Below are 18,595 nucleotides of genomic sequence, written 5' to 3' on the forward strand. Positions count from 1 at the left end.
AGGGAGTTTCCATTGTCCCACCTCCTCCTGCATCCCCCCCTTTCTGCTCTTTATCTTGTCACAGCTTTGACACGTGCTGGATTTACTCCCCAGGCTAATTCAGCTGTCTGAGATAAGAAAAAAATAATAACAGAAAAAGATGATCACTTTCCACTTGGTTAGTGTTTGGAACTGGTTCGGCAAAGGGTCCAACATGCAGTAGAGCCTGCTCAAGGCATGCAGTGGGACTACATAGCTGGGAGAGGGGAGAGAAGAGCAGGAGGCGAAGAGAGAGGGGATGTGACTCTTCACCATGGTGAGCTACGGTGATTCAGCCACTTCGCCCTTGGTGACCACAGAGGTGTTATCATCATAGTCCTTTGCAGTACTTAGCTAACTATAGTATATCTCCTCTGGCAGCTTTTCAGCAGCTTGTCTTCTTTGTTATCAACTGGTAGCATGTAAGAACATCCAACCATTTCTTTCAGAAACATTTACTTCTAGACATAAAAAAAATTAATTTTCTTAATGATAGTGATTGTTTGGTTTGGGGTTTTTTCTCCCTCACGCTGTCAAATGTGTTTTAGTGTATACTTTTGGTGTATGTTTTGTGGGGGTCCATGCCACATCTAGCACATTACCCATATGGAATCTGTCTTTTCCTCTGCAGATGATTCAAGATGACTTGGCAGAGCTTGCGATTCAAATGGAGGAGGTAGAGAAGCTTGTTCAGTCAAATACCACACACAGGCATGAAATGAATCAACTTTCATCTGACTCTCAGGCCCTAAAGAGATCATTGGAGGTAACATAAGGGAGAGTTTTTAGTTGCCTGAGGAGTTGTGAGTTGCCACTATTTAAAAATATAAAAAAAATCTTTGAGCATATGAGATTATATGCTTTGAGTGACAGATATTTTGAGGGGAAAAAAACACTGAATTCTTAAGACTTTGATAACACTTCCGGGATTCTCTGATTAACTGTAATGTGATTTCCCTTTGGGATAGGATACCATCCACACAGATTTTATATCTATATAAGTTATTTCTGGAGTGGGCCTGAGATTTCTGACCAAAAGACCTCATAGTTACATTATCATGGAGGTGTTTGGACTTCTTCACAGATTCCTGGGTAGTGTTTTTGTATCAAACTGTTTGGGTTTTTTATAGCTTTGTGACCTAAAAGTTAATGAGAGAAAAGTGTTGCAATTGCATAATTACTTGTTTTGAAGTGAGGCATTTTGTAGCTTGTAAACATAGCTATAAAAGGACCTCCAAAGCAGTCTTAGAAGATATTATTATGAAATTACCTTAGTTATGCAGGTCACCATAAAAATATGTATGATAAAGTGTTACCCTAATATGCACTGTGGAATTCTAGTTTCAATCTCAATAACCCCATTTATCGCTGAACTGGACTTCTGCCAAAAAAGTCTGTACAGTCATTTCTGATTCAGGGAGTATAAGATGTATTTAATATTGACTGGTGTATAAAAAAACCAACCATATTCTTTATTCTGTTCCAGCTGAAAAGGGAGGGAGCTACTCTAGTGCTTAATGCCCCCCCATGTGGCTGAATTCAGGCCTGCAGGAGCTTGTAGGTGTTCTCTGTGCCACTGATGCTAAAGGATAGTTTTTTTCTGTCTCATTAACAGATGGTTTTTTTCCTTTTTGCCCATGAGATTCTGTGCCAGTAGTCACAGTGTTAGATCCAGTAATGAAACTGCTTTTTGTCTGTGTTTAGTTGCTGACATATTTTTATCATTTGTAGATGATGATACAGCAGAGTGAAGAGCACGTTCAGAAGCATTGGGCATATAATGACAAACTCTCTGACCTCCAGCAGTGGATCACAGTAACCACGGACAGGATTGACTCCTACCAGGGTGCTGATGGAGAGCAGAACACCGAGGGCAGGGTGGCAGACCTTGAGGTGAGAAAAGCATCTTAATGTAAGATGTTAATTATTCACTTTGCAGCATTCAGACAATAAGGGCGGAGATTTTCTAGCAAGGTTTTCCTGGTTGGGGAGAGTAATGATGGTTTGTTCCTCATGCAATAACTGTTGATTGCTGCTGCCTCCCTGCTTTGCCCTGTGCTGTAGGATGTGGATCTAGGTAAAAGACAAGAACAGTGAGAAATGGCTAAGAACTGTTGAGATGGATAAAGTACTGTCAAAGGATAAGTGGTTTTAAAAAGAGCTCTTCCCACCAGGGTGATCTCTCTGGACAATACCTACCTTTGCCTGTATGTACTCATTGATACATTGAACATTATTACCCTGTTAGCTAACCTTATACTGTGTTGAACTGAGCTGTTCCACAGCTGTGAGCTGCTAGCTTTTCCCTGTGTAGCAGTATTTTGCATGTGAGGTTCACTCTGGCAGGTTACTTAGCTGGCAGTTTTTGCCTTTGTATGGGAAACCAAGATATCTCATGGGAAGGCTACAGAAGGGGTGTATTGACAGCTTGTGCCCTTTAAGTTTTTCCATCAGCTCTTTGACCCATGTTGGCTCTTTGCAAGAATCCACAGCGTATTTTTTTTCCTGCTAGGTATGTTCTAGCTAGTGCCAACAGAACCAGCATAGTCCTGGACTGAACATGGCCTTCAGTCTGACATAGCCTCTGCTTTACCCAGGATACGTAGAAGTAACTGTAAGGACTGTACGTTTCAGAGATGGCTAGCTGAGTTTCCAGATAAGGAGATCCAGCTGCACCTTGTGGAAGCTCATGGCCAGCTGGTCATGGAGAATTCTTCTCCAGAGGAGACTGCTCATGTCCAAGCAGAGCTGGATCAGCTGAAGGAGTCCTGGAGATCACTAAAGGAGATGGCAACTGGGTAAGTGTTCGTGTACATCTTCCTCATGTCCCTTCAAGGGGATGCTCTTTACTTCTGTATGACCAGACACACTTGATGCTTTAAGCTATGTGCTGTGAAAGTGAACAGCTGTATTACAATGCTAGGAGCAGATGAGATTTTAATAATTTGTAAACTGGGAATCTTTACTTTCAAGAAAACCATTTTAGAGAATCCGAGGACCAGAGCAGTCTATGAAGCTGCCTTTACCTCATGCTTGGAGTAGGCAGTGTCTCCTTAGGACCTGGCTCACCATTGTACTGCCAGTCCGTATCAGAGGAAACAGGACATAGACTGGGTGATTTCTGCTGTTCTGCCTCACCTTCCTGTTCTCCTCACTGTCTGATCTGGAGATATCTCCAAAGAGTCTATATCTGCACTGGGATTTGTGCCTTTTGCAAACCTGCAAGAGTATAAACAGAGCTAAAATCCTCTCTTAGCTGGCAAATGTGGACTTAATTTGTTTTGCCCTCACTGTGCAGTGTCAAACTGCTGCTCATATTTGCTAGTCTGTATTAAAATGTAATACTGTGCTACGTGTGTGAGTATATTCGTACTTGGTGTCAGAATAGGCATAAAAATGGAATGACTAAACTGAGGAACACTTGATTGTACTGCCTGCTGTTACCAGACTAGAAGGTATATTGTCAAGGTAGTATTTTTTTTTGGTCCCTCACTCCCCTGAATAAAAGAAAACAAAACACTTGGAAATGTTAGAACTAGAGGACTGGTGCTACTTTGAGATACTCCTGTCTTGATCTTATTTTGTTAAAAAGATGTTGGAAATAACTTTAATATTTATAGTGCTATTAATAGTAATAATAGTATAATAATAATATTTCACCAGAGGTGTCCCCCATAACCCTGGTCAAAATGTGAATGTCTCATCATTATATGTTTCACTGCACTGATGTCTCTGGTTTTGTGTTTTCAAGTCTTCTCAAAAAGTGGCAGTTAAATAGACCAGTGACTGATAAGAAGAAAATAGCATTTGTGGACAGCAGATGGATGTCTGGACCTGCCTTCCGTCTTTTAGATGTAGATCCCAACCACAAGCAGGTGAGAGGGAGACTCCATATCTGCCTTCATATTGAGCTTCACAAGAACAATTTTACTGGCTTCATCTGCTATTACGGGTTACAAAGTTGGAGGTTAAGATCTTGCAGTCAGGCCTTCAGAGGAATCAACTGACATAACAGCAAAGGATTTTTTTGTTCTTGTTGTTTTGCAACCTAGGAGAGGATAGGAGAAGGGCAAAATACAAGCAGCTACTTGAAGCTCCTACACGACTTTGAAGAATGGTTACAAGGAGAAAACACCAAACTGACCAAAATTCTTGCTGTGACTTCAGCTTCCCCAGAGGAAATTAAGGCACGCCAGAGCAAACTGGAGGTTAGTTTTCAGGAGATGAAGATGGAGACAAAGTCGCAATAAGTGCAAATTCTTTCAGAATTAAAAACCAAACAAACAAAAAAACCACACACCCCCCCATAACCAACCAACAACCCACCCCCCTCAAACCAAACAACCCCGCCCCCAACCAAACCAAAAAAACCCTAAAAATGAAAAAAAAAACCCCAAACAACCCAACCTCAAACACTAGACTCTCTGCTTTAGGACACTTTAGAGTAGATGAAGCTCTGGAATTTAGGACAAGTATTTCACCCCTTCTACTAAGAAAGGTCTGCCACAGCCAGAGAGGTAGAATGGAAAGGAGCACCCTGGCATCTAGCTGTCAGACTGGACGTTTCCAGTGTGGTATGGCAAAGGTGTTCATTAAAAGAAGCTGATTAAAATCAGTGTCTGGTATTTGGCCTCATTCTTTTTCTTTCTGTTGAATATGGCCAGATGCAATGACAATGGATGCTGTAAGAAAGTAAACAAACAGAAATATCCAAGGCTACAGGAGTCCTGCAAATGAGTGGACCCTTTAATATAATTTCAGGCCAAAAAAGTGATAACAAAAATAAATGCACTATTCCAGAGCACCCAGTAGTTTGTTTTCGTACCACTGTTCTTCCGAATTCTAGATTTAAAAAGTGGGGTCTTCTTGAATTCTGAGCTGCTGCTGACCTTGTCTTTCCCTGCAGGAGCTGCAGTCTCGTGTGCCTGATGGTCAGCGTCTCTTTGAGGACCTTCTTCATCTTCATTCTGTTATTGGAAACTCTGAAGATCTGGAGGACCTGCGTTACCGATGGATGCTCTACAAATCTATGCTGAAAGAGTCCATGAGTTCACTGGTAGGTGACAACACTCAATTCACAGTCACTGATCTCTGCCATTGCTCTTTTAGATTGCTTCATATTGCTAGTCATAATTCAACAGTATGTGTGAGTGTCTGCTTAACCAAAACCTCCCTTAGTAAGTGCCATCCAAGATAGAACAAACATAGCCACGTATTCATAAATATAAGCAGAAATATTCTTGTATTAAAATAAGAGTTGTGCGCTATCTTTTTTCCTTTGTAAGCAGTGCTCAGAATACTTCTTAAAATGCAAGGTTCAAAACAGAATGACGATTGGCTGTTGTCAAAGATGCACCCAGTTGGGGACTGTGAGATGTTTGTGTGTGTGAGTATTCTGGATATACACCTACTTCTGGGCGCATGGATTTCTAGTTTTTTGCCCTTTTTCCACACAAAGTTCTCCACTGAATTATTTTTTTAAGAGGTCCTGCAGTTAAGAATATATTTACTGTTCATTATTTGTGTCTCCTGTTGTGCAACAGAGTGATCAGAATAGCCACTGACTGAATGGACTCAGAAAGTAACTGTGCACAGAAGGACCTAGTCTTTTTTGGAATTGTCTTTACAGGCCAAGGATTTGGAATGAAATAAAGAGGAGGTATTTTAATGCAAGAACCAAATGATTAAAGAAGTTACCGAGTTCTTATGTATAAAAGACATGCTAAGGATGGCAGAATTCATCTCCATGTATAACATATTCCAGAGCATGCTAAAGATATTCCCATGTTCTTAGTGTCAACATAGATAATTAAGATTTTTCTGGCTTAACTACTTATATTATGTGTTCAACTTCAACATACCTGAATCGGAGGATTAGACTTTACAGTACTTTCTATATGCAAGTGCTTTGAAAGGTATCTGAACTCGAACACCTAAAATTTGAGGCACCTGAAAATTTTCTGCTTTGGGAAACCTTGTCTTCAAATCCAAAGCTTACTTAGAATACAAATACTTTGAAGTGCCTGGAAGGTAAGCATGACCTTTATTAATAAAGAACATATTTCTAAGAATTGTTTGCCATTGATTGTAATGATATGCTTTGTTGACCAAAACCTTGTGTAAGCATAAATATAGTCAATAGGTGTCAGTAAAGTCAAAGCTATTGCTGGGAGAACGGCTCATCTGATTCAAATGGTCAAACATTTCAGCTTTCTGCCTAATGTGTGTTAAAAAGCTCATTAAAAAAGAATCTCCTCCTGGTTCACTCTATCCAGATGACCATTTGAAAGAAACATCTGCCGACAGGTGAATACTTATTTGTAGGCTCCACTCTCCACTAGGATCTTAAGTTCATGCTGCTTTTTTTTTTTTCTTTTAAACAGAGTCCTGAATCTTCAGAAGAACCAGACAGATTCAGAAAGGTATGACAGTTTCCTATCATTAAGCTAAAACATGTTTGATCAGACATTTTGCAGATAATTATTTTAAATTAAACTTTTCTAAATATTCTTGAGATCAATTTGCTTATTAAGAGCCTCTCTTCTTTAAGAGGTTTATTTTCTCCAGATTTTAAAATGAAAAATATTACAGAGTTTTTACTCTTGAGCTATGCTTAGTGCATCTCTAGAAGCTAAATATCCGTCTCCGAGGAGAGTAGGGGAACTCTGTTTTTGTACATCTACATGAACTTAATTCATTTTTCAAAATAGCCTAAGGAAAAGCCCAAATCTCTCTCTAAAGGATTTAGGCGCCAAGTGCATTAAATAATTTTGAAAACGAGACTTCCAATTCTTTAGACACTTCTGAAAAAATTGCTTCGGATCATTCAGCCCACCTTCTTTCTAATGCAGAAAAACAGAGAAAGTAAACAGATTTATCTAATGTTATTAGACTAATCCTTATTCTAAGCAGCAGAATTCCTCCTGTGAAGGATTTTCTTTTGGAAGTGATGACATAAGAAACAGAAGCAGTACAGGAGACGATAACGAGAAGCTTAAAAAAACCCAAATGCTGCAAGTGTCTTATTAAACCCAAGCAGCATTTCTGATCCCGTTTTCATAAAGTCAGCGAGTTTTTCTGTTGACCTGAGCAGTGTTGAACTGAGTCGTTTCTCTCTGTCACAATTTACTTTGTTTATAGACACTGTTAGCTTCTACTTTGTACTGTCACCTCACTTTCTGTTTGTTTTCAGAAGGAATAGAATAAGGCTTTATTTGCCCAACACAGAGTAGATTGGATGAATAACATGTTGCAGGAACATAATCATATCATCATCTTAAGCTAAATCAAACCCTTGATTTCTCCTGTTGCAACGTCTCTTTAGAAGAGACCAATGTTTAAAGGGTGCAGTATAGTGCACTTCTAGTATGGCCAGAAATCAAGACTTTGCTCATTCCAATGAGATATTCCTCTGGTATTCAAATGTGGAGTAGCACCTCCAATATTTTTTCCCCAGCAAAATGCTAACCAATTTAAGGTAGTTTTCACACATCCCTTGAATAGTTTTGGCCACAGTTCAGCCTTCCTGAAAACCCCCAAAGAGTTTCTGTTCTTGCCTGTCTGGTTTAGCATTAATTGTTCGGTACTGTTGGTCATCCAGTAAGGTCACCAGAATTTTTCAGGCTGGAAAAACAGTATGACATTTTAATACTTGGTGTAGAGGCAGCCAAACATTAGTAGTGCTGCTTTTCCATAGAAGAGGATTAAAGGGATATTCCAGAAGACCAACAAAAGAATTTTCTGCTTTTGGGTCATTTGGGGGGGGGGGGGGGGGGGGGAGGAACCAAAAGCTTTAGGCATAAGCACATCTCCACTGCACAATTAGATACCATTTTTTAATTCATCTGTCCCACCTGCCTTGGGGTAGGTGGTATTTATTCCCCCTTAATTTCTCCAAAGGAGACTAAAGTCTTCAGTTAATTTTCAAGGATACTGGAATAACATAATGGCAGGCAGCAAACATTTGTCAATTAGGCCTACAGCAAGAGCACCAAAAAAGCATTTGATGAGTTTTAAATAGCTACTAAACACAAACAAAGAGAAACAGCTCAGGGTGGGAAGGAATGAAGAACTGAAATACCTCATAAGCATGAAGGAAATGGCTCCCATTGCACCAAGTAATTTGCAGTTTCCCTTCAGCCAGTATGAAAGTTGCAGTAACTTAACACCTTGCTCACTTCAGTGTGATTTTGCTGACTTCAGAGCCTTCATTCTATATTTAAACAGTGTCACTACAATGAGAATCCAAGTACTGTAGGCAGAGGTGTCTTTTTTTCATTCAGGCTAAGGCTTTTATCGGGATGTGAGCCTGTGTTCCCATAAGATTGTTGAGCACCACTTAAGAGAACGAGAAAATAATGTTGATCCCCTTTGGGAGCATCACTGTTCAGGTTGAGAGAAGGTGAAAAGCAAATCAGCTGCAGAATTGTGGCTTTGGAGTTTATTTTAAATTCAGATTTAACACCTAAAGTATGGCTAGAAATGAAAGAAAGATTAGGCAAAATATTTTTGTATGTTTTGAATATCCTTTCAAAACCATGGTGAAGGAAACCAACTACTCTGAGAGAATGGCTAATCTTGGGAGTTAATACCTGCAGAAAGTACACATGGTTGGGGGTTGCATCACTGTACTTGCAACATCCAGTGAGTCTGTAAGCAATGGGATCAGGTTATCTCTAATTTGTCAGCTCCCTTATGCTTTTGGGTCACACAAAATCAGCAGTGGTGGCAGAATTTCAGCTATTTTTGGACTGATCTCTCTGCTTTCTGCAACATGAGGTCCCCAGTGACTCTGCTTGTCTCTCCTGTTTGAGCTGTTTGCAGCAGCAGCAGATCAACTTGGAGAAGGGGAAGACCCAGCTGCAGCCAGTCTCATTCCAGTGCCTTCTGTTTTCATTACATTTCTAGCCTGCATGGCCAAATGCTGGGCAGAGTAGAGACTGCTACATGTATATTAATGTGCTTTTTTTCTGATCATTCATTCTTTGCTGAGGACATGCCCCAGCCACTGGTGCCCTTAGGAACAGCAGTGATTGCAATGTGAGCGACTTCTTGTTGATTAACAAAAAACAGTTGCAGGAAATTGTACTGGCTGCAGTGAATTTTTAGCAGGTGCCAATGACAGAGCAATGTAGATGGATATTTCTGCAGGGCACCTAGCACACCCGAGGACATAAGCAAATGCTCAGTAATAACTATGATAAATGTTACTTTCAAAGGTTGGCTCCCAGCTACCTGAAAATATTCCATGAGCATTCTTAGCATAAATAGGAAGTCAAAGGCCCCTTATTTACAGGTCTAGGTAGCACTGTTCAATTTATTTTCTCGAGTGCTCAGAGTCATTACACTTCTTTGCTAAACAAATGATTCTGGCTTTATTGTTTGTACAAACAAAATAATTAGGATTCATTACATCAGTGGTCAGCTAATTGCTTCCTTTGAGATTCTGCTAAGAGTAATCTCCTATAGCACACAGGCAGAAGGAATGTGTAATTTAATCTTATTTAGAGACACCATTGATCTGGAGTCAATCAAATTAATGCAGTCATTCAGGAAACTGTGCAAAGCAGGAGCTGCCACAGCTTGCCAGGAAGAAAACAGTAATGCGCTCTGCTCTGCTCGAGTGCAGATATGACAGGAATTCTTCATGGCAGAACGTCACATTACAGAAATGCACAGCATCATCTGTACATGCCTGTGTTAGTGGTGCCTCTCTATTGAAAGTACGCGGCCCATTTGTTTTCCTGAAGTCCGGCTATGTGTTAGCCACTTGAAATCTTCTGTACAATTACATTCTTAGTAAAATTGAAAAGACTCATTAAAAGGTATCTTTCCCTCAGTTTTCAGTATCTCTTTTATAGATATAGAAAATATCTCTCCATTTTTTTCATCACTGTGCCTATAAGCCTGTGCCTGCCTGCTTTAGGAATTATACCATGGCCCAGACACAGAAGAAGGGCATCTTACCATTCAAAATTAGCAGATAGACTTATTTTCCCTCAGCAGTGATGTTTGCTCAGAAAGGAAACTTAGGCAAAAAAATAAAAATCGGAAAAATTCTGGCTCCCTCTTCCTAACTCTGACCCACTGTTAAGTATGCTGTGCCACAGCATCATCCCCTTCCTTGTCCAGCAGGCCCACCAGCTTCCCTTCATGTTACTGCACCTGTGAGACTGCCTGCCTGTCTGCGCTTATTTCTGTAGGTTTTGTGTTGTTTACCAATCTACATTATGACTTTCCCAAATGCTAGAAAACAGGGACTCTTTATTTCTTTTTTATCTGGTTCTGCCACTTCTGTGCCTTGCCAATACTCTCCCTCTACAGTAGTACTGGTGCAATATGGAGAAGACATCTTGCTTCTCAGGACACCTGGTTCTTACTTTCTGTTAATGTTAACGTGATATTAGCTAGGTATGTGGTTGGTGGCCCCTGCTTCCTTTGTTGAAAAGATGTGTCCTTTAGTAGCCTACCATGTTGTGAAGTATTTGCAGATTTTCACTAAGGAGATAATTTAGAATTATTTTCTCAGCAGATATAATTTTACCCCCTAACTGAAAGGTAATGAGAGAGAGATATTTATTGACGAATAGCAGAATGAAACCAATTTCCAGTATACACTGGAAAAATGTTTTTAACACTACTGCAGAAAGCATGGTAGGAGAAAAATCTTGTAATTGATACCTCAAATTGTATATATATTCGGGTTTTTTAAAAGTAAGCAATCACTTTTTTAAATTACTTAAATAAAATGCTAATAATATTCAAATTATATATGATGACTGCTGAAGTTTAAGAAAAGTTAATCTTGGCTTGAGAGAAGTCACTAGTAAAGCAGTTGGAAACATACATTGTTGATGTGATAAACCAGCTGTTGATGTCAGTACCTTCTTCTACAGGTTCCAGAACATGTTGTCTTTATTTCAGTTTTCATTCTTTCTATGGCCAATTTAATTAGTTTATTTCAAATTGCAAGGCTGAGTGGAAGTTGGAAATTGGGAGAAGTTTGGTTCACTTCTTTGCCTTCCTGAATAAATATGGAACACTGATGTCTCCTACTAAATTTCAGATACACTGACTGAAAAGTCATCCAGTTGCTAGCTGACGATAACTCCCCTTCTAAAAGTAGTACAGCATTGCTCTTAAGTACAAAATGTATTTATTGGGATAAAATGTATTGCTTATGAGTGTATTTAAAACTGGTGGAGTATTCCTGTGGTTTTAACTGAATTCAGTTAAATTCAATGAGCAGCTCAGCCCCTCAGAGGTGCTCACTCACTCCCCTCACAGTGGCACGTGGGGGAGAATCGGAAGGGTGAAAGTGAGAAAACTCATGGGTTGAAGTAGAGACAGTTTAGTAAGTAAAAGAAGGAAACAAAGAAAAACAAAACCAAGGAAAGCAAGTGATAAAAAAAACCAACAGTGGCTCACCACAAGCAAACCGATGCCCAACCAGTCCCCAAGCAACAGCATGCCTGGTAAAACTCTGCCCTCCCCTCCCCCCGTAGTTTTTATTGCTGAGTATGTTGTCATATGGTAGGAGATATCCCTTTGGTCAGTTGGGGTCAGCTGTCCTGGCTGTGTGCCCCCCAGCCTGCTCACTGGCAGCAGTGTGAGAAGCAGAAAAGCCCTTGACTCTGTGTAAGCACTGTTCAACAACAACTATAACATGGGTGTGTTGTCAACACTGTTCTCATCGCAAATCTAAAACACAGCCCCATATGAGCTACTCTGAAGAAAGCTAACTCTATCCCAGCCAAAACTTGTACAATTTCCACCCTTTATTCCATACCATGTACATCATGCTCAGGTCCCACACTATCCAATACATGCTCATGAACCTGCCACACCCACCTTCCTGTCCTTTGGTATATATACAGATATCATTCACTCAGGGTTACCCCTCTAAAATGTCCACAGAATGTCCTCTGAGTTCATTTAGTGTATGACTTTGGGCTCCATCTGTTGTAATGCTCATTCAGGACAGGAGAGAGTGTGTTGCGTTGGATTTTTGCACAGTGAAGCCAGCTCACATTGTGTCACTGCTGCACTTGCACGATGCGAGATACCATCCTTACAAAATTCATTCTTCATTAGTTCAAGTAACTCCTGCTGTAATAACTTTGACATATTGCAGCCAGAGCAGTGGCAACATACAGCATCGCGTAACGAGGGCATCATACAGCAGTAACATCATCCAACTCAAATTGTGGGTTATTTTTACCCAGGAGTAAATCTCCTTGTTGTATACGTTGGACTACCTCATCCTTTTGTATTACCCACCATGTACACCCAGGTCCTTGAGCAAAAGCAGTGTCACAAATGGGTTTGCCTTTTCCTGAGGAAATATTAACCCAGACTGTCTTTCCCAGCCAGTTCCTTATGTGTACTATGGGAACTTTATCTCCCTCACAGTCCACAGGGGTTTCAATTGAGCAGAGCCAAGTCAGTTGGTAGATCCTGTAGCGTTAACTGGCCAAGTGGCTTCTGCTAAATTTGTATCCCGATGCCTGAAGGTCTCAGCACCCAAGATGCTGTATGGTATGGGCAAGGAAGAAGACGTATTCTTTTTGGGTTGCTGTCACTGTTGGGGCAGCTGACACAGGTGTGTAGGGAGGGAGTGAGATTCTCTTCAAATTCCTGGAGTTGGCTGGCCAGTTCATCCATAGTTGGTGCCTCCATGTCTGTCCAGCTCATTATTGTCAGAGTGCTGGTGTATGATGTTGGTGCACTCACGCGAACTTCTGCCACATGGTCCGTGTGCACTGGACTTCATCTGGGTCTTTAGATGCCTGGTTGTTGTCCAGGTTGCTGTCCTGTTGTCCAGATCATCTCCACCACAGCTAATTCTCTCAGATACTGGGTACCTCTCTCAGTGGTGGTCCGCTTGCCTTGGTTACTTGCAAGGTCTTCCTTGAAGGAATTTCCTTCACGCTCAGCAGGAGCCACCTCCAGAGGCCAAGGACAGCTGCCCCTTCCCTTTGTCAATGGCCTTGTCCCTAGCAAGTGACAACAGCTGCTGGGCTTCGTTACCCTCTAATTCCTGACTGTTGGCCCCAGTATCCAACATCAGAGCAACCAGCTAATAATTTGCTCACCTGCGTGACTGCTGAAATCTTTTTGCATATTTTGCAACTCACGTAGGGACAGGGCTTGGGTGGTTTCTGGCTCGTTTATGATTTCAGTCTCTTCCCCCTCCTTTTCTTGTGACTGCTCTGCTGCAGAACAGGCTGTCTCTTCTGAGTCTTCCTCCTGCTCCCTCCTACGAGAAGCTTCTTCCTCCCTTACTGAATGAGTTGACTTCTGCTTCCATTGTTTCTTCTTGACTATACAGGTGACTGATATAAATGAGGGTTGGGTCTGTGGTTTATCCCTAGTGTTTGTCTGTATGTCTTCAGATCCTTCTTCCCCTTGAGGGTGCTGAGCAATGTTCAGTAGTGCTCAGTAGGCAGAGGCCAGGTCCCAGCACAGTGCTGTAAGTTGCATCTCTTTGGCACTGCCAGGGACAGAGTATCCTTTTTTCAAATTGTGTCAGTTTATCAGGATCCTGCACTTGTTCAGGGGTGAAGTCCCAGACCACTGGAGGTGACAACCGTTCTACATACCTGCCCATATTCTACACACCTTGCCACCTATAACCACACTGCCTCAGGGCATATCTCTGTGTGGTATTCCTAAATAGTTGTTTAACCTTAGGAAAAGCCAGAAACAGATCCCTGAGACATACTAATAGGAGCATTTTAATTATCCAAGGATGTTCAAGATACTGAAGAGTTATTTTAACAAGGCAGAAAACATCTACCGCACAGGAGAAGAAGGGGAAGGTGTCATTCTTTGTTTCCTCCACAAACTGGCTCTTGGAGAAGGGAAAATACATAATTGTTAATTGTCTCCATGAGATGGTTCCTGAAGTACAGGGATGGCATCAAGGCAAGGCCCAAACACCAGATTAGGCTCAAGGCCAATGCTTTTACCATGGTTCTCCCAGGCAAAACACAATCAAGTGCTGTACAGCACAGCACACTGCAAAAGCCAAAACCAGCCTTTAACAAGCTCTCAAATTTGATGTATGCATAAAAAAGGGAGCGTGGCATAGATCAGATACAAGAGAACAAATAAGGCAACATTGCAACCAGCAACTGTTAAACAGATGTAATAATTATAAGTTCCCTCTAACACGCTATGGTCAAATTTGTTGTTATCTCAAACTTTTTGAGCACCATGTTGGGCGCCAAAAAGGACTGTTGTGTCACTTTCCCTGCAGTGGGATGGGGGAGAGAATTGGAAGGGTAAAGGTGAGAAAACTCGTGGGCTGAGATAAAGACAGTTAAATAAGTAAAAGAAAGAATCAGAAAAACAAACCCAAGAAAAACAAGTCATGCAAAAAGCGTCAAGGGCTCACCGCCAGCTGACTGATACCCAGCCAGTACCTGAACAACAGCAACCCTGTCAAAACTCTGCCCCCCGCTCTAGTTTTTATTGCTGAGCACAATGTCATATGGTAAGAAATATCCCTTTGGTCATTTGGGGTCAGCTGTCCCAGCTGTGCCCCCTCCCAACTTCTTGTGCCCCCCCAGCCTACTCGCTGGTGAGGCATTGTGAGAAGCAGAAAAGGCCTTGGCTCTGTGTAAGCACTGCTCAGCAAGAACTGAAACACAGGTGTGTTATCAACACTGTTTTCATTACAAATACAAAACACAGCCCCATACAAGCTACTCTGAAGAAAATTATCCTAGCCAAAACTAGTACAACTGGCTTAAAAACCTTTCACCCTGGTCTGAACCTTTTGCAAATACTTCGCTTGTCATATTAAGAAACTAAGTGTAACTCGCTGCTTGCCGCTGGATATGAAAATGTGCTTCAGAATTACCTCACTGAAAGGTTGACCTTCTGTATTCTCATAACATGGAACTAAGATATTTTTAGTGACCCATCTGACCTACCACTTTACTAATCTTCCACAGTGCTTCCTAACTTTTATCACATGTCAAACACTTTGCAGATAAAAAGAAAGTAGTTTCCACTGTTTATGTGCTGAAGATGGGACGAAACCAGAGACTTTTTCTGCTTGCTTAGGCCTGGAGAATTATAGAAATCAGTGCTACTTTAACAGATCAGGCTATAGCCCTTGTCCTGTGGCATGCTTCTCCTAAAAGCATGTCATGTTGTATATGCACACAGAAGCTAACCTTTATAAATCCGTTTCTGTCATAATAGCATATGGCACAGTACTTAGTTCTAAGTGACTTTGCAGCAGAAATCTGAGATATCTGCCATATGTGACTGCTGAAATCTCAGATACAAACTGCTGGCTTTTCCTTGTTTTCTGTTTCTTTTAAATGAAGCCTTCATCAAAGATTCTAGCTTATAATCCAGCCATGTTCAGGCACTCCAGAATCTCCCCTAAGGGAGAAAAAATAGCCTATAATTTGCCTGTATGCTTACTTATTTACATACACACACTTAGGCTTTTCAGAATTGAAAAGAACGTTAAGGTTGCAAAGTTAAGCAATCTGAAGATAGAAAATGTCAGAGCTAAAATTGCCTGTGTGACCTCAGTTAACCTTCCTTCAGCACATTCATTCTGGTAGCTCTTTATGAGATGGAGAATGATAAGCACGGGACGCAAAGGGGTCCCAGCCATCCTTACTCATTCCTCACTGCCGGTTGCCTAACCTGGGCAGTGTTTACATTTAGGAAAGTACAGTTCTGAACCCTCACTGTCATTTTTGCAGAGGCCACATAACCTCTGATCGACAGTATCCAACTTTTAGTTCCTGCTGTGGTGTATGGGAATGAGCCACAGCTTTGCCCAAGAGAATGTTGGATGTTCAGTTCTATGGCTACAGTAGTGTCTGACTCCCCCAAATTATTTCCCTCTTGAAAAGACCAGCTGTGATTTGCAATATGTTGCATATCTTACAAAGGGATACTCATGGCTCCGAGTTGAAAACTGATGAGGAGCCCAGCTCCAAACTATCTCATGTTGAGGTAAAAGTCCAATTTGTTTTGGTTTGAGAGAGCAGCCTGCACTCCCCCTGGAGCTGATCTCTTCTCGTTCACAATAACCTGCCTCTGTGAGTGGCGACTGATTTAGTACCCAGTGGGATCTCAAGTGGCAGAAACCCAGGGCCCCTCGGAGGCAAAATATCACTGATAAGGCAACTGCTTTACCAAAAAAAGCGATGGTGCACGATGATGGCATGCTCCTATTCAGAATGAAAGGAACATATGGTAAGCTGCTGTTAACAGCCTTCCAGGTGGCTTTGCTTATTCTTAGAGGAATAACGAAGTGGTAGAATTCATACCTATGTAGGTGATCCTTTCCAAGGCCTATCCTTCTTATTAAGATGTACTTCCTCTGTATCTGTTGCTGTAGTTTAAGCCCATTATGTTGTGATCTGCCCACTGTGGAGGTAGGCCTGGATTCATCCTGTCTAAGCATTTAACTCAGGGGTTTACAAAATCACGCATGGTGCAGAGAGTGTAGATGGGGGTTGACTCTCCATCTCTTCTCCAAGAAAGAACTAGGAGCCAGGTTCAAAGCTAACATAAGGGGTTTGTTCTTCATGGCAGGTAGCTGACCTGTGGAACTCCTTGCTAAAGGATATTGAGGACTTTTAAAGTTTGTATAGGTTGAAGGGGAAACTGGAAGTGTCTGGAAGAAAGATTCACTGAGTGTTAAATGGATGGACAAGCTATATCAGGCTCAGGAAAATGCCTGAGCTGAAAGCAGTTGGAGGCTGAGAATATTAAGGAGAAATTATTTATCCTTGCCTTTAGTATCTACGCATCTGCACCGATCGCTGTAGAATATAGGATACTAGAGCTGGGTACAGCACTGGGATGAAGCAGCATGGATGTTAGTGTCTTTGTCTGTATAGTGTCTGTAGGACGCTGGGCCATTGGTCCCTTTATCCATGGGGAGAGCAGTGCATTTCCCAGGATAGTCTCTCGGAGAAATGTTCTAAAGTAAGAGGAATGAATCCAGACTAAATCTTTTTTCTCTGCTGGATCACTGATTCAGTGGTGTAGGTTTGATTTTTGTCAGGCATGCTGGTGACATACAAGCAGCAGCAAAAAGCCACTAATGAGCATGGTATACTCCTTTGCTCCCTCAAATAGCTAGATTAACTGTGTGTTTTCATATATCCTGGAATGTGGTCAATAGCAAACCAGGGAGCAGGCTGATATTTAGCAAAACACTTCAGCAGCTTACACAGGAATATTATGTAGCAAGTTCTGAAGTGCTTTTCTGCTGTTTCCCATCCAAGTGATTTTTCACAGTGCATTTGGTAAGGAGTTATTAACTGCAAACAGATTTAAGTGCTGAGGACTCCCTAGATCTAAACCGATGCTTGTCATTCAAACGCCCCAACATGAATCAAGCACAAATGTGAATGTTCACAGCCAGTGCAGTTCGTTTGGTAACAAGCATGCATTTAGCATTACACAAAACACAGCCGTCTACTCCTTGACAGTCGTTGCTTGTCCTGGTATTTTGAGGGAGAAGGAGGAGGACATTTATCCTTGATGGTGAACTTTAAAAGTATATTTTCTTTTAAAATGTCAACCTATTCCTTTTCCATGTGTGTTTCAAAAATGTCTCTGACACTTTGGCTCGATACCCAGGTATTCCAGCTGTTATTCTAAGATGGTGGAAATTAAAGTTCTGTTGACTTCACTGGAGCTTTGCCAGTTTTCCTCAGAGGAAGATTTGGTTTCAGAATATTTTGTGGAACCTAGACCTGACACATGCACTGCTGGCACTGTGGGTGCTGGGTAGTAGCTGTATTGATGCCAGCAGCTGGAGTGATTAGGGAAGGGGAATTCGACTGCGTAGCAAGGGTTGTGGTTCCCACCTTTGATCTCATATGGAAATGAAAAGTTCAAACTGTCTTCTGCAAAGGTGGAACTGTGTCAGACTGTCCTTTTCTAACCAACAATGATGTGCTAAAGGGGTGGGAGTGCCATCCCGACTCCAAGTAGACTCGTACAGCCCTGATCACTCTGAGCCCAGCAGGGCAGAGGTTTGAACCTTGACCTCCTGAATTACCTGTTGGTGCCATAGTCTCAGGTCACCACAGCCTGAAAGCATCTCTCTCACACAGCACAGACCTAAAAAAATACTTTGACTTAGTCTTAGGAAAATTGAAGTGCTGTTTTTTTCACACTCAGAGAGGGAGTCAGTGCCCAAAACCTTCCCTGCTTTTTCCATCTGTATCATATCTCATATTACAAGTTACTGTGTCTCCTTCAAAATTTTCTATCCTTTAACGCCTCTAGTAGTACTACCACCAAAATACCCCCAACCTATTCCCAGTTGTTCCAGCAAGCACAAAGCAACAGAACTAATGCAGGTTTCATGTGCACAAGAACCTGGGCATGTAAGTAATGAATCCATTTGTAAGGGTACCTGCTGAACTCTGTGAATAAGTAGTTCCCAATCCTGACTTTATTTAGTTTTCTCTGTGCATAAACCTGCTGCAGACACTGAAGTTAACGGTAGATCTCCCATGCATTTCAGTCTGTGCAGGTTGGGGACCTCATATATTAAGGGCTTATCATTGCAAATTTGCTG

General features: G+C 41.5%; 1 protein-coding gene across 7 annotated transcripts in view; it reads left to right on the top strand.

Annotated features, from left to right (window-relative positions):
- The window catches only part of SYNE3 (spectrin repeat containing nuclear envelope family member 3), an 86,324-nt gene that overhangs the window by 53,290 nt on the left and 14,439 nt on the right, over positions 1–18,595 (top strand). For all 7 annotated transcript variants that reach the window (XM_069783555.1, XM_069783553.1, XM_069783552.1 and 4 more), the window contains exons 11-17: positions 650–784; positions 1,750–1,911; positions 2,653–2,816; positions 3,770–3,893; positions 4,071–4,226; positions 4,925–5,074; positions 6,402–6,440. In XM_069783555.1, the coding sequence (XP_069639656.1) occupies positions 650–784; positions 1,750–1,911; positions 2,653–2,816; positions 3,770–3,893; positions 4,071–4,226; positions 4,925–5,074; positions 6,402–6,440 (930 nt within the window). The remainder of the gene's footprint in view (positions 1–649; positions 785–1,749; positions 1,912–2,652; positions 2,817–3,769; positions 3,894–4,070; positions 4,227–4,924; positions 5,075–6,401; positions 6,441–18,595) is intronic.

The sequence above is a fragment of the Haliaeetus albicilla genome, chromosome 5, assembly GCF_947461875.1.
Source record: "Haliaeetus albicilla chromosome 5, bHalAlb1.1, whole genome shotgun sequence".
NCBI classification, from domain to species: Eukaryota; Metazoa; Chordata; class Aves; order Accipitriformes; family Accipitridae; genus Haliaeetus; species Haliaeetus albicilla.